The 19,054-nt window shown below is 49.0% G+C and overlaps 1 protein-coding gene across 2 annotated transcripts in view; it reads right to left on the bottom strand.

The window, feature by feature from the left end:
* KANSL1 (KAT8 regulatory NSL complex subunit 1) overlaps positions 1-19,054 on the bottom strand; it is a 65,063-nt gene that overhangs the window by 12,960 nt on the left and 33,049 nt on the right. For both annotated transcript variants that reach the window (XM_083877548.1, XM_083877547.1), the window contains exons 2-6: positions 12,161-12,302; positions 8,756-8,860; positions 5,201-5,316; positions 3,671-3,860; positions 452-617 (exon numbers count right to left, since the gene is read on the bottom strand). In XM_083877548.1, the coding sequence (XP_083733674.1) occupies positions 452-617; positions 3,671-3,860; positions 5,201-5,316; positions 8,756-8,860; positions 12,161-12,302 (719 nt within the window). The remainder of the gene's footprint in view (positions 1-451; positions 618-3,670; positions 3,861-5,200; positions 5,317-8,755; positions 8,861-12,160; positions 12,303-19,054) is intronic.

Here is a 19,054-nt window from a genome sequence, read left to right as displayed (position 1 = left end):
TGAGGCTCCAGGTCGAGCTCCCCAAAACACAGCAGAGCCCAGGTGTAAATGCAACACTTCCCCAGCCCCTCCTGCTCCAATCTCACAAACACCTGCAGATGAACAGCTTTGGCTGTACCCAAACAGATCTCCACCCCCCTGGAAGCCCAGGGCACCTCCAATCCCCCTGTGTGACCCCCCCCCAAGGAGGCAGCACACCCGTGGCTCACCGTCGGGGAAGGAGAGGACGGGATGGATGCAGGAGTCCACTGTGAGTGAGGCTCCAGGTCGAGCTCCCCAAAACACAGCAGAGCCCAGGTGTAAATGCAACACTTCCCCAGCCCCTCCTGCTCCAATCTCACAAACACCAGCTCTGGCTCTACCCAAACAGATCTCCACCCCCCTGGAAGTGCATGACATGCCCAATCCCCCCTGTGTGACCCCCCCAGGAGGCAGCACAGCCGTGGCTCACCGTCGGGGAAGGAGAGGACGGGATGGATGCAGGAGTCCAGCTGGGAGAGGCGCTCCAGCAGAGGGGCGTCGTACTGGATGTCGGGCGTGGAGGGGCCGCGGGCCCCGCACAGGGCACACGAGGGGTTCACGTCGCAGCTGCAGCGGCTCAGGCTGCCACGGTGGGCCTGGGGACAGGGGGGACAGGGGGGACAGGGGGGGACAGGTCACTGACTGCCTGGGACAGCTCAGGGGGAATGTCCCGAAATGCAGCTTTGTCTTTTTGATATTCCTTGTGTGTTTATATATAGAAATACAGAGTGTATATGTAGATAAAGTAGCTAAATATATATATATGTATATATAAAGTGTTTTTATATATGTATATAAAGTATCTAAAAAATATGTATATTAAGTATTTTTATATGTATATAAAGTATCTAAAATTTAAATAAAGTATCTCACTATCTGTATAAAGTATATAAATCTAAAGTATATTTTATATACTTTAGATTAGTATATTTTATATACTTTCTATTAGTACTTATAAGTATTTATATTATACTTTTATTAGTATATTTTATATACTTTATCTATATATTATATATTTATATATAATATTTTTATATATTTATATACTTTATCTATATATTCGATACTTCAAATGAAGTATCTAAAATGTATTTAAAGTATCTAAAATCAAACCTGTATTTGATATATTCTACATATTTTATATCTAGAATATGTATATTCTTCATATATTGAATATATGTATTCTTCATATATTCAATATATGTACTCTTCATGTATCCAATACATTCTATTACATTTTATTATCAATAAAGATATAATTGGTTTTATTTCTGTATCATTTATTATACTGAATAGCTGTTATGTTACATCTATAAATATTGTTATGAAATTATACTTATTATGCATAATATACATGTATGGTATATCCAATATTCATTATATATATTACATATAATTATAAAGTGTGTATATATATATATGTATCTATATCTATCTATATCTATGCACACATACACACCCCCTTTTTTTTTTTTTCCCTCTACCTTGTACAGAACCCGTTAATTCAGCCTGGCCTCACGAGAGGATGCTTTCACTTTGCATAAACACAACTGAAAACTACAACTTACCAGCACAGACAGTTTAACAGCTGCTAAATTTGACTAAAAGTGTTTAATTTTATCTAGGTTGAAACCTCATTTATAAAAACCGTGAGGCAGCACAATTCTGCTGTCAGAGAAGGGGGAAAGGAGCCGTTTTTAGTTCCAGTGGGTCAGAGCCATCATTATGTGCCAGGAGCTGACACTTGCAGGGACATGGACAGAGTGACAAAGGTGCTTCTCAACCTTGTTCCTTAATCCAGGACAGAGTTTCAATTCACAGATTTATAGACTTGACACAGACTTCATTTGTGTGAAACCACTGCAGACACACAACTGGGTATAAATCCCGTGCAGAGAAAACAACCCCTGATTCCCCACCAAAATGGAAGAATGGACCAAAGTGGATCCTGCAGAAGCCTGTCCTGAATCAGAATTATTTAAATCATTTCCATGAATGACTTTGAAGGATGGGAGAGAATATCCACAGCAAATAACACTGCACTGGGAAAGGCTGCTGGAAGGAAAGAGCTGGAAACCCTACTCCTGGTTACAAGTTAAGAGAAATGATCTAAAATAAATCAAATATAATTCACTGAGGGCAAATTCAAGAAGCAAATTCAATGCCCAGAGAAGAGGAGGAAGGGTGACTGAGCAGTTGCATTGCTACCTCTGCAAGTTCTGCCCAGAGGATGTGCAGGTTGTGATGGATCCAAAAATGAGCATGAATCAGCAGGGCTGTACCACTGCTGGGAATTAAATAATTAATAAAAAAAATAATAAAGATTAAGCCCACAGGGCTTTCTAACCAGGATGGGCTGTGCAAGGAGAGAGGCAACCCTGCCACTCTGCCAATGTGTGAGCTGGAGGGCTGCCCCCAGCTTTAGGCAAATTCCCTAAATGTGCAAACCAAATTGTGAGGAATTACAAGATCCAAAACTCCACGATGCATGTGTGAAGTTCAATCCACTGCCACTTCTGCTGGGCAGGAGAGTGGAGGCAACTGGACACGGTATTTCTGGAGCAGGACTTGGCCATGACTCAGCTGTCTCTGGAATGACTGGAGGAGAACTCAGAAATCCCCTGCTCTCTTCCATCCCTGGAACTGCTCCTTCTGAACCATCTCTGATTACCAAATGCATTTGATGACAACAACAAAGACCTAACACTGAATTTACAGCCAATTCTTCAAGCACTGAGTGCACAAGGCAGCATCCACCACGAGAAAGTTCATCGACTTCCAAGTCACTGAAGATCTTGCAAATAGATACTGCAGAGCTCTCCCAGAAATACCCCAGATAAAACTGCAGGTAAGTGATCAGTTAAAGCTGACTCAGCTGAGCGAGAATCTATTTTGCTCAGAAAAATGCTGCTTTTGGAGCTTCCCTTTAAAACATCCACAGAGTGAAAACCCCCCCAACCCTTGTGGGAGAGTCAGACTTGAAACACTTTGTCTCAAAGGTAAGCAGATTTTTGCCATTATGGTTCTGCATGCACAAATAAAGACCCTTATTTCCTCCATTTCTCACTATTTTCCCTCCAACTGACAGTTTATGGTATTCCTAAGAGAAAATAAAAAGAATTAAACATGTGGCCCTTCCTCATACAGGCAATAAACTGTATTTTCCATTGAATGAATTCTGCATAAGGGAGAGGAGTATAAAAAAATAATAATAAAGAAAACAAAACAGGAAGAGACAGGGCATTCATCCCAGAGATGCCTGGGCAAGCAGCTGTGGTTCTCCCCTGAGCAGCAGCAGCGACTTCCTGGGGCTTTGCTAATCCCTGGGTCAGAGTTAAGGTTTCCTGATACTTGACTTCTCAAGGCTTCTTCCTCCTGCTCAGACTGTGCCACACTGACCTACCTGGCCTTGAGTTCACCTCAGGCTGGTTGGCTTAAGAAAACTCACGAGTTCAGCATCTTCCCTCCCCAGTGACAGCCAAGAAAAATCTTCCAACCTGTTACAACCTTCATTTCTCCTTTGTTTCCCCAACAGCCCTTAAAGCCCTGCTGTCCTGGCTCTTCCTTCCTGTTGTATATATATATATATATATATTTTTTTTTTTTCCATCTTCACAAGGGAAAGGAGAGCAGGAGGCAGCCAACTGACCTTTTTGGAGAGGGGCATGATGGTGCTGGGTCGGACGAGGCGGCGCTTCTTGCAGCTGAGGACGGGGCGGGTGCGCGCGGCCACGCACGTCCCGTCCGCGGGGACCAGCGACAGGCGCTGCCTCTTGTGCAGGAGCTCCTCGGCGTCCTGGCCATCTCCCTGAGCGTGTTCTGCCAGGCCAGGCTGCAGACTGCCCCAGAGCGAGGCAGGAAGAAGAAAATCTTGGTTATTCAGGCGGCACCACCAGAGGGTTCATGGTTCACACCTGAGCAAACACCCCGAGTGGAGTTTAGAGCTCCGCGGTTCGTGGCACAACAGGTTTTATTAAACTGACTCCATTTTTTTTTTTGCTTTTACTTCAGTCACCACCTGCTCTCGCACGACTGAAGCTTTGACAAAATACCTTTGGAAGCTCTGAACAAAAAAACAGCCACAGTCCAAAAGCCACTCTAGACCTGAACAGCTTTAACCCTGGAATTCAGCTTCCTCCAGAATCAGAGTTTGGGGAATCTTAGGACAAGAGGTTTTCATGAGTCTAAATGCCAGAGAACATATAACTTTATAGAAAAAATATTGAACCCTGATGTAAACTTGGTTCTGATGAATATTTGACATCTCTACCTGTGCCAGCTCTCAGCAGTGACGCCAGAAAGGTGCAGGGTTAACATCAACCTCCCTTAAGCACAAAGGATGCAGCAGCCCTGGCATCAATACCCCGTGCCCCGAGCAGATCCCAGCGCAGCAGCACCTCATCTGCGAACCTTTTCATGTCTGTTCTACAAGTGTTTCATTTCTAAAAATGCAAAACATTAAAGCCCCGTGGTCTAAGGCTGCGCAGTTCAAAGGCTACAGGGACACAAAGGGCTCTGTTACAGCCTGCAGTGCTCCAGCTGCAGCCATGGGCTCCTTGATCTGCTTGCACTACATCAGTGCAGGATCCATCCCTCCCTCCTTCCCTCTCCTTTTCCCTGCCTCCTCAAGGCACTGAGCAAGTGCAACATTTTTCAAGGGTTTTCAAGTGGTTCAACCCTGTAGCATCGGGGAATGTCTTCCACTTGTTTTCCTTTACCCACTTCGAGACTTTCTCAACAAAAGCAGCCTGGAGAAATAAAGAATTTAGGAAGTTTTACTCCCCAAATCAATGAGATTCCTCCGTAACTCCAATAAAGTGGGTCAGTGGTTACAGATAATTCTGCAAGCAGGGCATTAGTACCTTCGAATCACACAATTTGCAGATGTATTAAAACTACTCACAAAGAAAGAAGTTTTGCCCATGCTCAGTGCACAGCTGCCTGCAGGGCTTGTTCATGTAAACACAGCTCAGTTTAATTCCATTTTCAGCAAAACAATGCAGCAGAAAACCTCAAGCAAGCAATCTCCTCCAAAATGTTTCCAGGCATGATCTACTGCTGCACTTTTTTGAAAAAAAGACACCGTCTATACCATCACCAAGCCAGTCACAGCCTGGTTTGCAGCGGGACACTGCCAAGATCATAAAAGCAAACTCCTCCAGGATATCCATGAACTTACGTGTTAATAACTCCATTGACGGGTCTCGGTGCTCCACAGGGCTTGGCGGGATGGGATTCAGGAGGATTTGCAGCAGAAATACCCAAGTTTTCTAGGGGCTGGGATCCAGACACACTCTAAGGAAGGGTGAGAAAAATAGCAATTAATAAAAGCTTCTTAAATAGCCACAATTTTTATTCCAGGTGAGGATTCTGCCACTGTAGCCATGGGTTTCCACACAGGACTTCAAAGCGGGGTTCAGGAGTCACTGCAGGAACAGGAGACCAGGGACACAAGGAGATCTTAGGGAGCAGCCAGGGGATGGATACACGGCAGCTCTTTCATTCCAAGATCCAAAGGACTTTAATTCCCCTCAGGCAACCAGGAGCATGAAAGTCTGAGAGCTTTAAGGAGATTTTTAGCATTTTGTCTCCATGGTGCAAACAAGTTCATCACCACCTGTGAAGCTCTGCAGTCTGTCCTGCAGCCTGGTTTCTGCTCTGAGCCATGTGGTTGAAAGCTCCTGCCTAAGCACTTTGGGGGAAAACGGGCAGGGAGGGAGAGGGGAACTGACTTGCAAAACTGAATTTGCATTTTAACTTACTACCTGTGCAAACACAGTCCCAAACAGCATTTCAGGGAGTGTTTTAAATGAGTGTGAGCCCAGGCTGTGGGGTTTAGATGGGAGAAGGGCGAGTCTGTAATGCTAAAAGTGCTGGATAAACACAAAGCTGGAAACACCTTTTTGGTAGAGGAAAGTGAGTAAAAACCGAGTTAAAAACACTGTGCTCCCCAATCCCTTCTGCCTGAGGTCTGAAACAAACCCCTGGCTCTGCAGGGAGCAGCAGGATTGTCCCCAAGCCTCCAAGGACAAGGCTTTGTACCTCCCACCAGTGACATTCCTGCTCCCCACACCAGTGTGTCCATACCCCGGCATTCATCACCTTCAGCCCCACCCTGCAGCCCCCTGGTTTTGTGTCACACACGCTCCTCCCTGGGGTTAAACTTTTATTTCTTCCTTCGTGCAGCACTTCCTACACTCCCTGCCCTGTCTCTCGCTGGGGTTCCCCCTTTGAGCACACACAGTGGTGATGTGGTTCAAGTACCAAGAAAAAAGGCAAAAGCAGAGGGCTGACACCACACAGATGGTCAGCCAAGCCCCCTGCCTGGCCTTGACTCCATCCCAAACCCATCTGGACTGTGGTAATTAAATCTTCCCTGCAAACACCCCCCCCCAGCTCAATAAATAACAAAACCAGGCCATGGCAGTGCTGGGTTAACGGTTTCCAGAAGAGCTGAGACCTGAGTCACCCGGGGAAGGGCAATTTCTAACAACTCAGACAACTTCTGCCTGGGCCAGTTTGAGGAACTCTGCAGGGGTTTTACACTTCTGCTAAAAGGGGTGTTTCTCTTATGGGGGAGCAAAGACAGGATGAGACCAACTCTGCCACCCTGAGAGACAGAGAGGAGCAGGAGCAGCTCACACCTGAGCCACCAGGTACAGCCAGCAGTGTGGCCAGGTGAAGTCATGCAGAGCTGAACACTCTCCCTCTGCTTTCCAGAGGCCTGGCAGGGCTGAGGCTCCACGTGACCCCCGCCAGAGGCACCCCTGGAGCAGCAGGGCGGGTGCTCATGACTCACGAGCTCTTTTGAAATCGTTTATTTTCTCCTCCTAAGAAAGGGTCTCAAAGGAGGAACTTCTTTTCCACGAGCTTGCTCTGCCTCGGTGGCTCAAGATAGGAATGGAGGGACTCAGCTGCTTCCTGTGCAGGAGCTGCAAAGCCTCAATCCAACGTGTGTTTATCAGGAGCAGCTCAGGCTCCCTTTATCACCCCGAGATGGGTGTACCCCGACACAGGAGCAGAGCCAACACCTCCTGCACTCTCACAGCAGCCCCTGTGCACCTCCCAGGGCCCTGCTGTGCTCCAGAGAGGATCTGGGATCCAGAGCAGCATCCATCACACCAGGATCACACCCCCCTGCTCCTGACTGAGCTCCTTTATGTGTTTTGGGTCTGGAGGTTCAGATCCTTATGATGCCTGGGGCTCTTGGGGGTGTCAAAGATTCAGTTGTAGCACATCCTCTGCTGCACATCAGGGCAGCAGCAAAGCAGCTGTGTGCAACTCCTGAGCCAACACCAGGAATGCCCCCTGTATTCCCAAAAAACCCTAACAAAAGCAGGCAGGCTCAGACCTTCACCTATTACTAGATATTGCCCCCTGATTAAATATTTCAAGTGCAGCCCCCCACTAGACGAGCAATCCAAGGCACCAAAACCAACAGAGGAGTTATGTCTTCAGGGCTTCGTGTTATTTCCATCTTCAGGCAAAAATATTTATTCACCTACTGAGCTTCCATTTCCCAGAAGATATTCCCAGGCCTCATTTGCAAAGCCCTTCCCTGCACTGGTGATAGGATTAGCTCCCCCTGGGGATTATCAGCCCCATCCCACGGATGAAGCCCAAGGACACGGATCCGGCCAAGGGAGGCACTGAGGGGATCCCAGGGATGAGACAGGATGGATTCCTCCCTCTGCTCCACGTGGCAGATGTGCCTCTCACTCTGCCAGTTTTGGGGGGGAAAAGGCCTGGAGGGTGCCAAAATGATAAGCACCTCTCCAGGAAAGGCCCAGGATCCCTTTCCAGGCAGAGCCCAGGAACTCTCTGGGTAATCTCTGGCTTGGAGCAGATCAAGGCTCTGACTCAACACCCCGCCCTAACGAGCAGACCTAATTAAGCACAAACCCAGGGGCTGGGTGCCCAGGGGTGACACTTGCAGCACTGTCACAGAGAAGTTGGGAGTGTGGAGTGATGTGTGAGTCCCTGTGGAAAGGGAATAAACTCCCTTTTTTCCAGGAGCAGGCCAAGGAGGCACACAGGGCTGCAGGAGGGGCCACGAGAAAGTGCCAAGTAGAACCCACAGAAATATCAGGGCCCACTCTTCTCCTCCTACTCCATCCCAACTTCCAAACCCTCCAGTTTAATACGTGGATGCCTCTCCCAGGCTCCAAAGCAATCCCAGGCAGGCCGAGCAGAACGATCAAGCCTTTAGTCTGTGCCCTACATTTCTGCATTAAATAATAAATACCTGGCACTCTGCATAGTTTCCAGTGCATCTCACTGCAATCATTAGTGCCCTTTCCAAGGGGGAATGCTCAGGCAGATATTAAATAGCCACATCTTTAGCAGCCTTTGCTAATCATGCTGCTCTCAGTTTGAGGTACTTTTTTGCTGCAGGGAAAGGATTAGCTAGGATTTTAAAGCTTCACAAAATGCTAATGCATATTACAAAGGTGCCCCCAGGAACTCTGTTCTAAAAGGTGTTTAAAAATCCTTTTGTTTATTACCCCAAAATAACACGGGAGGGGGTGAGCTACAGACCAAGATCAGTGATTCCCACCTGGAGTCACAGCAGGAGCTGCTCTTTGAGGCCACTCCTGTGGTTTGAACATCCCTCTGCCCCACAGCCCAAGGGATGAGCCTTCCCTCTGCCCCACGGCCCAAGGGATGAGCCTTCCCTCCCCACACCTGGTGCAGGTGGAGCAGCTGGACTGTCAGCCCCAGTGCTGGCACTTACCAGGCGCTCGGCCCCAGGCTCCAGCTTCACCTCAGCTCTGACAGGACGGGATGGATCATCCACTGCAGGCTCAGGGGGAGAAGCTTCACCAAGGACTATCAGCCCCTGGAAAAGAGAGGGAACAGGAATCAGCTGCAGCTCCTCTGCTCTCCACAGGGAAGCATCGTTCCCCCAGACCCCGACGCTGCAGGGCAGGAACTGAATTCCCACCAGGGCTTCCAGATGTGCCAAACACAGTCAGTCCCCTGCTGCTGCCTGGCTCCTCCTGACATCCCAGCTGAACCCAGAGAGGGAGGGACAGAGGCTGGAGGCAGCTCACAGGCCTCTGAACCAGTGCCTGTCCCTTGCCACCCCTGCCCTGTGCCCACCAGGGACACACAGTGCCCAGCCAGGCACTGCTCTCATCCCCAGAGTGGAACCTGCCACCAACATCCAACCAAACAATTCTGAGTGGGTGACAAAACATCTACAGACTTGTTACTGTGAGCAGACTCCCCCTCCCACTCCCTCCAAAGAAATTATATTTACAAAAATTCAATAAGGAAAGAAAGACATTGCTACAAACTTAACAGGACAAAGCACAGAGGCTGAGCACTGTTTTATCAGGTTTAACAGATGCTGTCCTGTTTCTCTTTGTTTAACTGAAGCTTAATCTAAAGGCAGGACTGCTTTGCTCTCAGAACAAACACCAAGTGAAATAAAATCATTGTAATTATGCATATTCTGAGCTGTATCATAACCAAGCAGGGCAAGGGATTAGGGAGGTGGTGAGACCTACAGGCCACAAGCACAGCCCAGGATAAAGACAAGCCCCAGTGAGCTGCATTTGGTCAAACAAAGAACTGGGAAGGGGCTGCTCAGATCCAGACCAGGCAGATCAGCCACCTGAAAGCATTTCTGGAGGTGTCACAGCACAGTGAGCCTGGAGGGGAACCTGGGCACGTTCTCAGCAGAGAGGACAGAGCTGCAAGGCTTCCCCCAGCAAGCTGCTATTTTTCAGGGTATTTTACAACCAGCTCTGAGCACACGCTCCCTGGTTTGGTGTTTTCCTCCACATCTCACCAGGCTCTGAGCAGATCCCAATGTGCTGAGAGCACAATTCCTGCTGAGACACCCAGGTAGCAGTTTACCCTCCAAACACAGCCTGATTTTTGACTGCCTCGTCCTTCCCTTGCTTTGATCACACACAGCAATGTGTCTTTCTTGGGATGTAAGCTCTAACATATAAAGGTAATTAACCTAAAAAAAAAAATTCCAATTTCTTTGAACTTTAGAACTTGTGGAACTCTGAATTCCTGCAGCAGCAAAGTTTTAACCTCCTTATGGCCAAATAAGCTGGAGTTAAGTTATATTGATAGAAAAAACAAGGTGTTTCCAAATTCTTTAACTGTTTTGCTTGTACAATTTGAAGCCAAATCCATTCCAACGAGGTCGTGTGTTCCTGACACACGGGGTTGTTTCTCTAGTCTCCTATTCTTGTTCCAAGCCCTTTTAAGACGCTCTTTAGTTTTTTCATTGGTGCAAACAGAATCTGTTTTACAACCATCCCAGAGCTCAGTGACATCAAGATAACGACAGCTGGGTGCAAGAATAATCCCCAGCAAGCCCCATCAGAGGTGGGCTGTGTAATACTCGTGGTTTTGTTTTATTCTTCTTCAAGTAGAACGGCCACTACCCAAAACACTCAAGTTCTGAATGCCCCTGCACCTTGAGCAACATGTTTGATTTAAATTCATGTACTGGGTTATCACAGTTGAATTTTGGTTTGAACAAATCAGGGAGGATGGTCCCACTGGCCAGAACCTTTCAGACCTTGAGGCTGCAGCCTCAGATAAACCCCAGGGGATGTTTGGAACCATTATCAGGTCATTTCATGAGCCTGTCGAGTTGTCATCACCTGGTGAAAGCCCTGAACCTTCCACATCATTACCTGAGTTTTCTCATTCCTTGCATTACTTAACTTTTAGCCAATAAATGTTCAGCTATTTTGTATTTAGTACTTAAAACCACGCTGCACCATCAGCTTTGAGACAGAAAATGATTCTTTCTGCAGAATCCTTCATTTGCCCATCCCAGAAGCCTTTTTTTTTGCCCTAATCCCAGAAATGGATTCTGCTCTTCCACCTACTCATTCAGAGCCCTCACTCACTCAATTAACCCTGTTTTTCTGCACAGCTGCATCAAAGTCCAGTCTCCCTCCTCTGCCTTCTGCCCCCTGGAAGGCTCTCCCCACCACCACCCCCAGAGCAGCACAACATCTTGGGAAAGGCGTTTGCCAGGCTGAATTCCTGAGGATCCCTCAGTTGATGCAATACCAGGAGCCTTCTTGCCACAAACTCCAGACATTCCTTCCTCCAAGGCCTGACATTTAGATGTGCATGCCTGAACAAGTCTCCATAACAGTCCCTTCCTCATCCTTTCTCTGCTCTCCCACCATCTGAGAGCAATGCTAAAAAAAATTCCTTGCACAGAGAAAGGTCAGCACCAAAAAATGGTATTTTTTTATGGAGCAGACTCAATTTTAAGCCTGCTCAGATAGCATCTGAACTAACTTCCTCCACAGGCCACTCCCTTTCCCACTTAATCTCAGCTGTTCTTATCCCCATCTTCAGCTACTCCCAGAAGGAAAGAATGGGAAGGTTTTAAAAATAAATATCAAAGAAAAAGAAAAAGCCTTGAGTGATGGGGAACACCATCACACACTCAACCAAAGACTGACTCTAAAGCAAGGTACTGCTCCCTTCACATCATCACACTGAACCAGGGACAGGAATCACACTCAGCCCATGCCAAATTGCATTACAATTAGTCACAGCTTTGCAATCTGCTCTGGGAGACAGAGACAGAGAGAGGGGCAGGGGGGAGAAGCACCAGGCCTCACAGGGGTGTCAGGGAGAGCCCGAGGAGGCGAGGCAGAGACAGGAGGGGTGCCCAGAGGCAGGAAGGGTGCCCCAGAGGCTGGGGGGGTCCCCAGAGGCAGGAGGGATGTCCAAAGGCAGGGGGGTCCCCAGAGGCAGGAGGAGTGCCCAGAGGAAGGAGGGGTCCCCAGAGGCAAGGGGGTCCCCAGAGGCAGTGCCCAGAGGCAGGAGGGGTCCCCAGAGACAGGGAGGGTGCCCAGAGGCAGAAGGGACGCCCAGAGACAGGAGAGGAGGGATGTCCAAAGGCAGGGGGGGGGGGGGGGTCCCCCCAGAGGCAGGGGGCAGAGGCAGGAGGGGTCCCCAGAGGCAGGAGAATGCCCAGGGGCAGGAGAATGCCCAGAGGCAGGAGGGTGCCCCAGAGGCAGGAGGGGTGCTCAGAGGCAGGAGGGGTGCCCAGAGGCAGGAGGGGTGCTCAGAGGCAGGAGGGGTGCCCAGAGGCAAGGGAATGCCCCAAGGCAGGGGAATGCCCCAAGGCAGGGCTGCTCACCTTGTTGGCCCTGATCTGTTTGTAGATGTCCGTCTGCTGCCGGATGCGGTACTCCAGGTCCGAGACGTGCGCCTGCAGCCAGTTCCAGCGGCTGACGATGGCGGCACGGTCTGCTGCCCACCTCCACTCTGCCCTGCGCCTCCTGCAACGACACACAGGGAGTTCTCAGGGGGTTGTCATCACACAGGCCACAAAAATCCAGGGGGAATCGACAGACACATCAAAACTCCACCCCGGGTGGCAGGACTGGTACCATCTCAGCGCTGTTAATAATTACCGAGGAATTACAGATGTGCTGCAAGGGCCATGTCTCTGCAGAGGAATTTCCAACACTTCTGGTACCCAGTGACTGAAGCCTTCACAAAAAAGTCTCTGCCATCAGTCCCCAAATCCACCTGAACTGCAGCCCACACCAAGTGGCCACAGTTAAACCTTGGTGATGAGTTTCACAATCACCATTGCTGGGGTTTAAAAGCTGGAAAGGACCAACAGGGCCAACCTTGCACAAGCTGCTCCCCTGCAATGATGTGCTGCAAAGGCCAGAGCAGGCAACAGCAAAAGATTCCTGCGTCTGATGGATGGAGCAAGCAAATAAAGAAGCCAGGAAATAACATCACCTGCCATCAAAACAGCCTCAATCCCCACTGCTGCACTCCAGGGCAGGAAGGAACACGAAGATGGTGAGGAATGGATAAATCCTCAGCTCCACTCTCCACCTTAAAAGCCACAATATCGTGAAAATACACCCTAAGCACCCTGATTCCTGTTGATAAATGCTAAAGCTGCCCAGAAAGGAAGAAAAGCCCGACATGGTGTGGAAACAAAGCATCAGCAGAAAGTGCTGACAAACCCATCTTGCTGCACAAAGCCTTTGCCACATCTGGATGCTCAGCAATTAAGAAATTAATCACAAAATAATTCCCTTTGCCCATCTCCCCCCTCCTTCTGTGCAGCAATTTTGAACCAGCCAGAGCACGTGGGGCAGGGGAGCCACAGCAATGTCCAGATGTTTCCTCCAGAATCAAACCAGAAAGTCTTCTGCTGGGATGAACCCATTTCAGAGCCACGACAGCAGAAGCAGCACGTGGTAAATGAGGTTTTGTACTGAGGCAGCCCCAGCTGCAGAGATGGGAAGGAGCAGAAACCATCAAGTTCTTCAAAAAATCTGCACCTCCTGGGCCTCTGCCCTGGTTTAGGCATAACTGCTACCAAATGCACTTGCCAAAAAATGAAATATATACAGAAAAGTCCCAGGGTTATTTCAAGTTTCAAATCAACCAATAGAAATACCCAGAAAAGGAGGAGTTGGTTGTTTCAAAGTGCAAGTGAAAGCCATGCATTCAGAACAAGAGAATTATCCACATTCCTGCTGCACCTCTGGCTGCCCAGGGATGTCCCTGCACAGCCAATGGAGAGGAGGCCACAATCCCCCAGAACAGGCAATGGCATCTGCTGCCTTCTGCCCTCCCAGCCTTCTCCAAGACCTTTTCCAAAACACCTTTAGGAGTTCAAGTCCTTTCCTCTGGAATATCTCCCTGTGCAAAGCCAGATTTCAGCAGGATGCTCTTTGGGGATCCACAGAGCCCTGGGAATTGTTTTTAGAAGTAACTTTTTAGAATCAAATGTTGTTGAGAGTACACCCCAAGTGCCAATTCCCCAGTCTGCCTCTCCCAACATTACAAAGCACCTCTGCCTGCTGGAACACTGGCCTGTGCTGTTAAATACAGCCCATCCTTCCTCTCAGATTACACAGAATTTGAGATTAAGTATATATATTAAAAAAATTAGTTTTAAATCCATTTAATTCCTTAAACGACATGGCAGCACAAGCAGCAGCAGACCTGCTCCTCACCTTAAAATCAGGACACATCCTACCCCAGAAAACCCCACTGGATCTGAACCAAAAATAACCCAAGAAAGAGAAACACAGTAATGTAGACTTCATCCTCTGACACCCTGCGGCAGCAGGGGAGGAGGGGAGGAACGGAATGATGGCTCAGCCACACTTTCCAAAACAGCACCCAGCGTAGTGCGTGTCTATATTTAACACTGAGCCTTCCCCAGCTGGGTCCCACCCTTCCCTGGGAGCTGCTGGCAGCAACACCATGGGATGGATGTTCCCCCCTGGGGATCAGCTCTGGGATAGGGACCTACAGATATTCCTCAGCTTAAATGCCTCTCTAAGTATTTTGTGAAAATTATTCTTTTCTCCTTTAGCGTTAGAAAGGAGCAACCAAGCACCACACAGTGTGATGTCCTGCAGTGACCACTGGGGATCTGAAACCTCCACCTGCTCTGGAGGAGAGGAAAACCCTCTCCTTCCCTTCTAAACCTGAGCAGAGTCTACAGGAGGATGGAGAGGGACCATGGAGTGACAGGACAAGGGGGAATGGCTCCAAAGTGACAGAGGGAAGGGTTGAATTGGATATTGGGAAGAAATCCTTCCCTGAGAGGGTGGTTAGGCCTGGCACAGGGACACCTCCCACTGTCCCAGGCTGCTCCAGCCCTGTCCCACCTGGCCTTGGGCACTGCAGGGATCCAGGGGCAGCCCCAGCTGTGCCAGGACCTCCCCACCCTCCCAGGGAAGGATTTCTTCCCAATATCCAACCCCAGTCGCAGCTTCGAGTCCCCCAGTCAGCCCCTCCACCCACCAGTCCAGGCTGCTTTCTGCTGAGCCCATGCAGCTGAATTCCACCCAGGCAGACAGACAGCCCCAGCAAACTGAGGGAATTAGAGATTAGCAGACTTATTCTTCACCAGGAGACTGCCCTACTAAAGGCCCAGCTGCAAAGTGAGCAGAGCAGATCCACCAGCTGCTGCTAAACCACCCCGGTAACGACACGGAGCAGCACAGAAAAATGGAGCTAGAACTGATCTCAGATGGGGAAGTTACAGGCTGAAGGGGAGCTTCATTATCAGAACCACTTCTAGGAATCAGCAGAATGAATGAGAAACAGCCACCGGGGTCTGAAGGGAGATTGCTTCTGCCACTCCAAGCACTTGAGCACAAACCCAAATCATCTTGATGTTAAATGAGGAATAACAGGTCATGCTGGAAGAAAACAGTCGATGCCAGAAGAGAGAGAGAGAGAGAGAGAGAGAGAAACACAACACAGAAACACAGAGAAGCTCTGCAGGCAGCCAGGAGGGCTGAGAGCTGCAGCAGCCACGGGAGGGACTCTCTGGAAGCAGAGGATGCCCTTGGCAGCGATGCCAGGAGGAGGCACAGCCCAGGGCACTCACACACTGATGCCACAACATGAGGCAATCGGCTCCAGCTTTCCAGGCACTTTCCATGTGCCTCCCCTCCTCCACTCTGTGCTGTCCCCTGGAATGCAGACACCTCCCAGAGCAGAGGGAGTGTTTATTCTCATTTACTCTCCTCTTTCCTACACAGCTTTGGACAGAAATCACCTAAGAGTGGTGCAGAGCTCTGGGGTTTGAGGCTTTTCCCCCAGGGACACACAGCTCAGCCTCCCTCACCCTCCAGAGCAAACTGGGAATGTCTCAGCCCCTTCCAGAGAGGAGCCTCACCAGGGCATGAGGACAGAGCCCAGGAGGTACAGGATGGCACCTTTCTTCAATAAGACAACCAATTCAGGTGATTTTCCACTTTGCTCCTGTCCCCAAATATTCTTCACATTCATTCCTCAGCTCACCAAGCTTTCATATTATTATTATTATTATTATTATTATTATTATTATTATTATTATTACATCAATGCAAAACCAGATTAAAAAACAAACAAACAAACAAAAAAAACCCCCCAAAAAACCCAACAACAACAGTGTAAAGCCAGCGCGTGGAGCAAGAGTTAAAGCTCTGCCAAACCCACTCTCATGATGACTCTGAGGGAGGAAGAGAAAACCCCACCAGGCTGGAGAACAATCTCATTAGCTGACGGTAACATTTCTGCCTGCAAAGAAGCCAAAGTGAACAGTTTGTTCAGCTGAGGAGCCGCCCCCAGCCCTGGACAGAACCATCAGCTCTGAAGGGCTCTTCTGCTCCCAGCATGTGCTCAGCACTCTGCTCAACCTCCTTCAGCCTCCCCTCGGCTCATTCATCCCCACATTCACACAGACCCAGGACCTCCACAGGCTGGGAGGGAAAACTTATTTCCACTGAAAATCCCCAACTGCTCAGGGAAAACTTGGGAGCACAAATCCTAAAGCAGGAGCAAGGCTAAGCCGAGCTCCTGCCCCGAGACAGAAGCAGCAGATTTCTCACCACTCAACTAAAAATCAGCGTTTTATTTATCTCCTGTTTTCAGCTCAGAGCAAACACTGCTGGCTGTGGAGCACCTCCCCAGCCCCTGCAGGAACTGTGACATCAATCCCCACTGCCCATGCCATGCCCAGGGGCTGCAGCAATGCAGGGAAGGTGCTGCAGCAGAGCAGGTCCAGAGCACTGCCCAAGGCTGGACAAGATGTCCTCAGAGGCCTTTTCTAACTGAAAGGATCCCAGGGCTCTGTGCAGGTGAAGCTGCACAGCCCCAGGTGCTGCAGGAGGCTGGTGATGCAGCTCCCCTCCCATCAACACCCAGCCCCAGGTGCAGATCCCGGGACTCTGAGTCACTCCTGGCCCTTCTCAGCCCATCCCCAACCCCTGGGGGAACACAGGAACCTCCAGAGGAACAGGCAGCAGCTCCCACCAAAGCCTGGAAACGGCAGAAGGGTGTCTCAGAAGTACTTTTGTGCTGTTTCAAACCCAAGTGTCCCCAGATCTTTACTCCATGACGTTTATGGACTGCCCCAAGCATTTATTCAGCTGAGGGTCTGAAAAAACAGCCCTTCCCAGCCCTTGCTGCTCTTGAGCCCTCAGCAGCCACAATTGTTCCGTGACAATAGCCAAAAATTCGGATTTTATTCCTCCAGCTTTGCCAATTCAAGGACTTTGGGCCATGTCTGAGCACCCACAGACAAAGGTGGGAGAAGGGGAAGGTGGGGGAACAAGGTGTGGGACAGGAGATGGGATCAGGAAAGTGTGGTCACCACAAGCTGCCTGTTACACCAGGAAAACCAACTGTCCAGAGGCACAGCAGAGCAGTCAGCTGAAAAATACCACGTTTTAAGAGAATTTCTTGGGCCCATTTTCCAGCCTAGTTCTCCACAGGCTCACGGGCAGCCAGGGCAGAGCAGCCTCAGCTGCCCCTGTGCAGGTTCTGCCTCAGCACCATCACCCCAGAAATTAACCCCTTCCTTAGTCCCTTCCAGCTAAATCCAGGGATGAGAATGTGACACCACACCAGGCACCAAAGTTTGCTCCAGCTGTGTTCAGTTCATTGGGATTTTTTCCCTTAAAGCTCTAGTTAAGATGCCATTCTCAACACAACAAACTGTGACCCAAGAATGCCCATTTGTCCCTCAAAATGCCTAAAATACAATTGCTCAAGCCTACAGCAAACATCTTCTAGGAGCATATCCTTCTTTCTGCTGAGTAAGGTCCTTTATCAATATTATAATTTTGCTTACAGCAGTTTCCCAGTAGGTCTGGGCTGGACAGGAGAATCATTACCTTTCTTAGATTCAGATTTTCACCAGGAGCTAAAATCCTCCTACAAGACAGCACAAAGTGGCAGAAGCACAAAGCCACTGGAAATTGTGCTCTTCATTTTTTTTTTCCTCCTCTTCACATTAAAGGTGGGATCTCACCATGAGATTTATAACCTTCTTCTGGCAAACTCAAGAGGGCCAGTGACTCCTGTTCACTAGGAGGACACAGTGAGTGGTGACAGAGGTTTGACATCTTCACTAAAGCATCACCAGCACAGCCAGCAACAACCACAATCTTGAATATTGCCAACTCCACATCCTAAAGCTGTTCTTGGTGCCAAAGCAAAGCTCCAGAAGAGCAAAACCAGCCCATTCCCAGCTCCCTTCAGCACCATGAGATCACCTCACACTTTGGCAGCACAGGGTGATGTGACTTTGTGGATTGCTGGAAAACAACATTCCCTGAAAATAAATGCAGTTCAAACATCAAAGAAGAGAAGGACGGGGGTGTTTCAGTGCTCTGAGCCCTTCAAACAAGACTGAGAGCACAACAGAGAGGAGACAATTACGGCACGGAGTGAAGTGCTGGAGAAGTTCTTACACTTGTCCCACAGCAGAGCCCTTTGTGTGTGTGCAAACAGAGGAGTTTGGTGCCCGAGTGGGGGAGCCTCCTGCAGCCCATTAGTGCCACAGTCCCCGGGGAAGGAGAACAGACACGATGCAAATCAGGAGCCATTGTTAAAAGGGAAAATTTATTTCACATTCCTGAGCAGCAGTGTTCCTGGAGCATAACAATTGGAGAGGCCCTTCTGCTGAGTATGGCACATTTTTACGCTCCACAGTAAATCAATATTCCATAATACAGAAACTACATGAAATTACTGCCAGGGTGAGGACGGCAGCCCCGAGCTTTGGTGAGCAGCACTGACACAACACCGTGTCACAACGGGGACTTATTTGGGACATATTTTCATTTTTCAGGAGAGTTACTGAAGGCAGAATTTATGGAATGAACTCTCCAGGATGTTAAAACCTTCCAGCTCATAACATAAGGCTAATGGCACCAACAGAAGCATTTCCTGATTGTGCTGCTCCCAGCTTGATCTAAACAAATGCCACCACAGTCGTCTCAGTGTCCCAAAGCTTCCCCACTCGGGCAGCACCAGCAAATCGACCTCACAATGAGATATCCAAGAAAAAAGTGGAGTTAACCTCAAAGCAAAAAATTCTTCCCTGCAAGAGGGGAATTGTCTGTTCCCACAGTATTTCCCAAACTTCCCAACAAACAGAGCTCACTGACACGGGATGCAGAAACTTGTTTTCAGCTCAGCCACTTCTGATCACTGTCACTCCGGGGTGGAAGTGAGCAGGGCAACAAATAAAACCTGCTCTCATTTTCCT

Source organism: Zosterops lateralis, assembly GCF_965231275.1.
Source record: "Zosterops lateralis genome assembly, chromosome: 24".
In the NCBI taxonomy this organism is placed as follows: domain Eukaryota; kingdom Metazoa; phylum Chordata; class Aves; order Passeriformes; family Zosteropidae; genus Zosterops; species Zosterops lateralis.
Note: the sequence above shows the minus strand (reverse complement) of the source record. Positions and strands in the feature narration are given on the sequence as shown.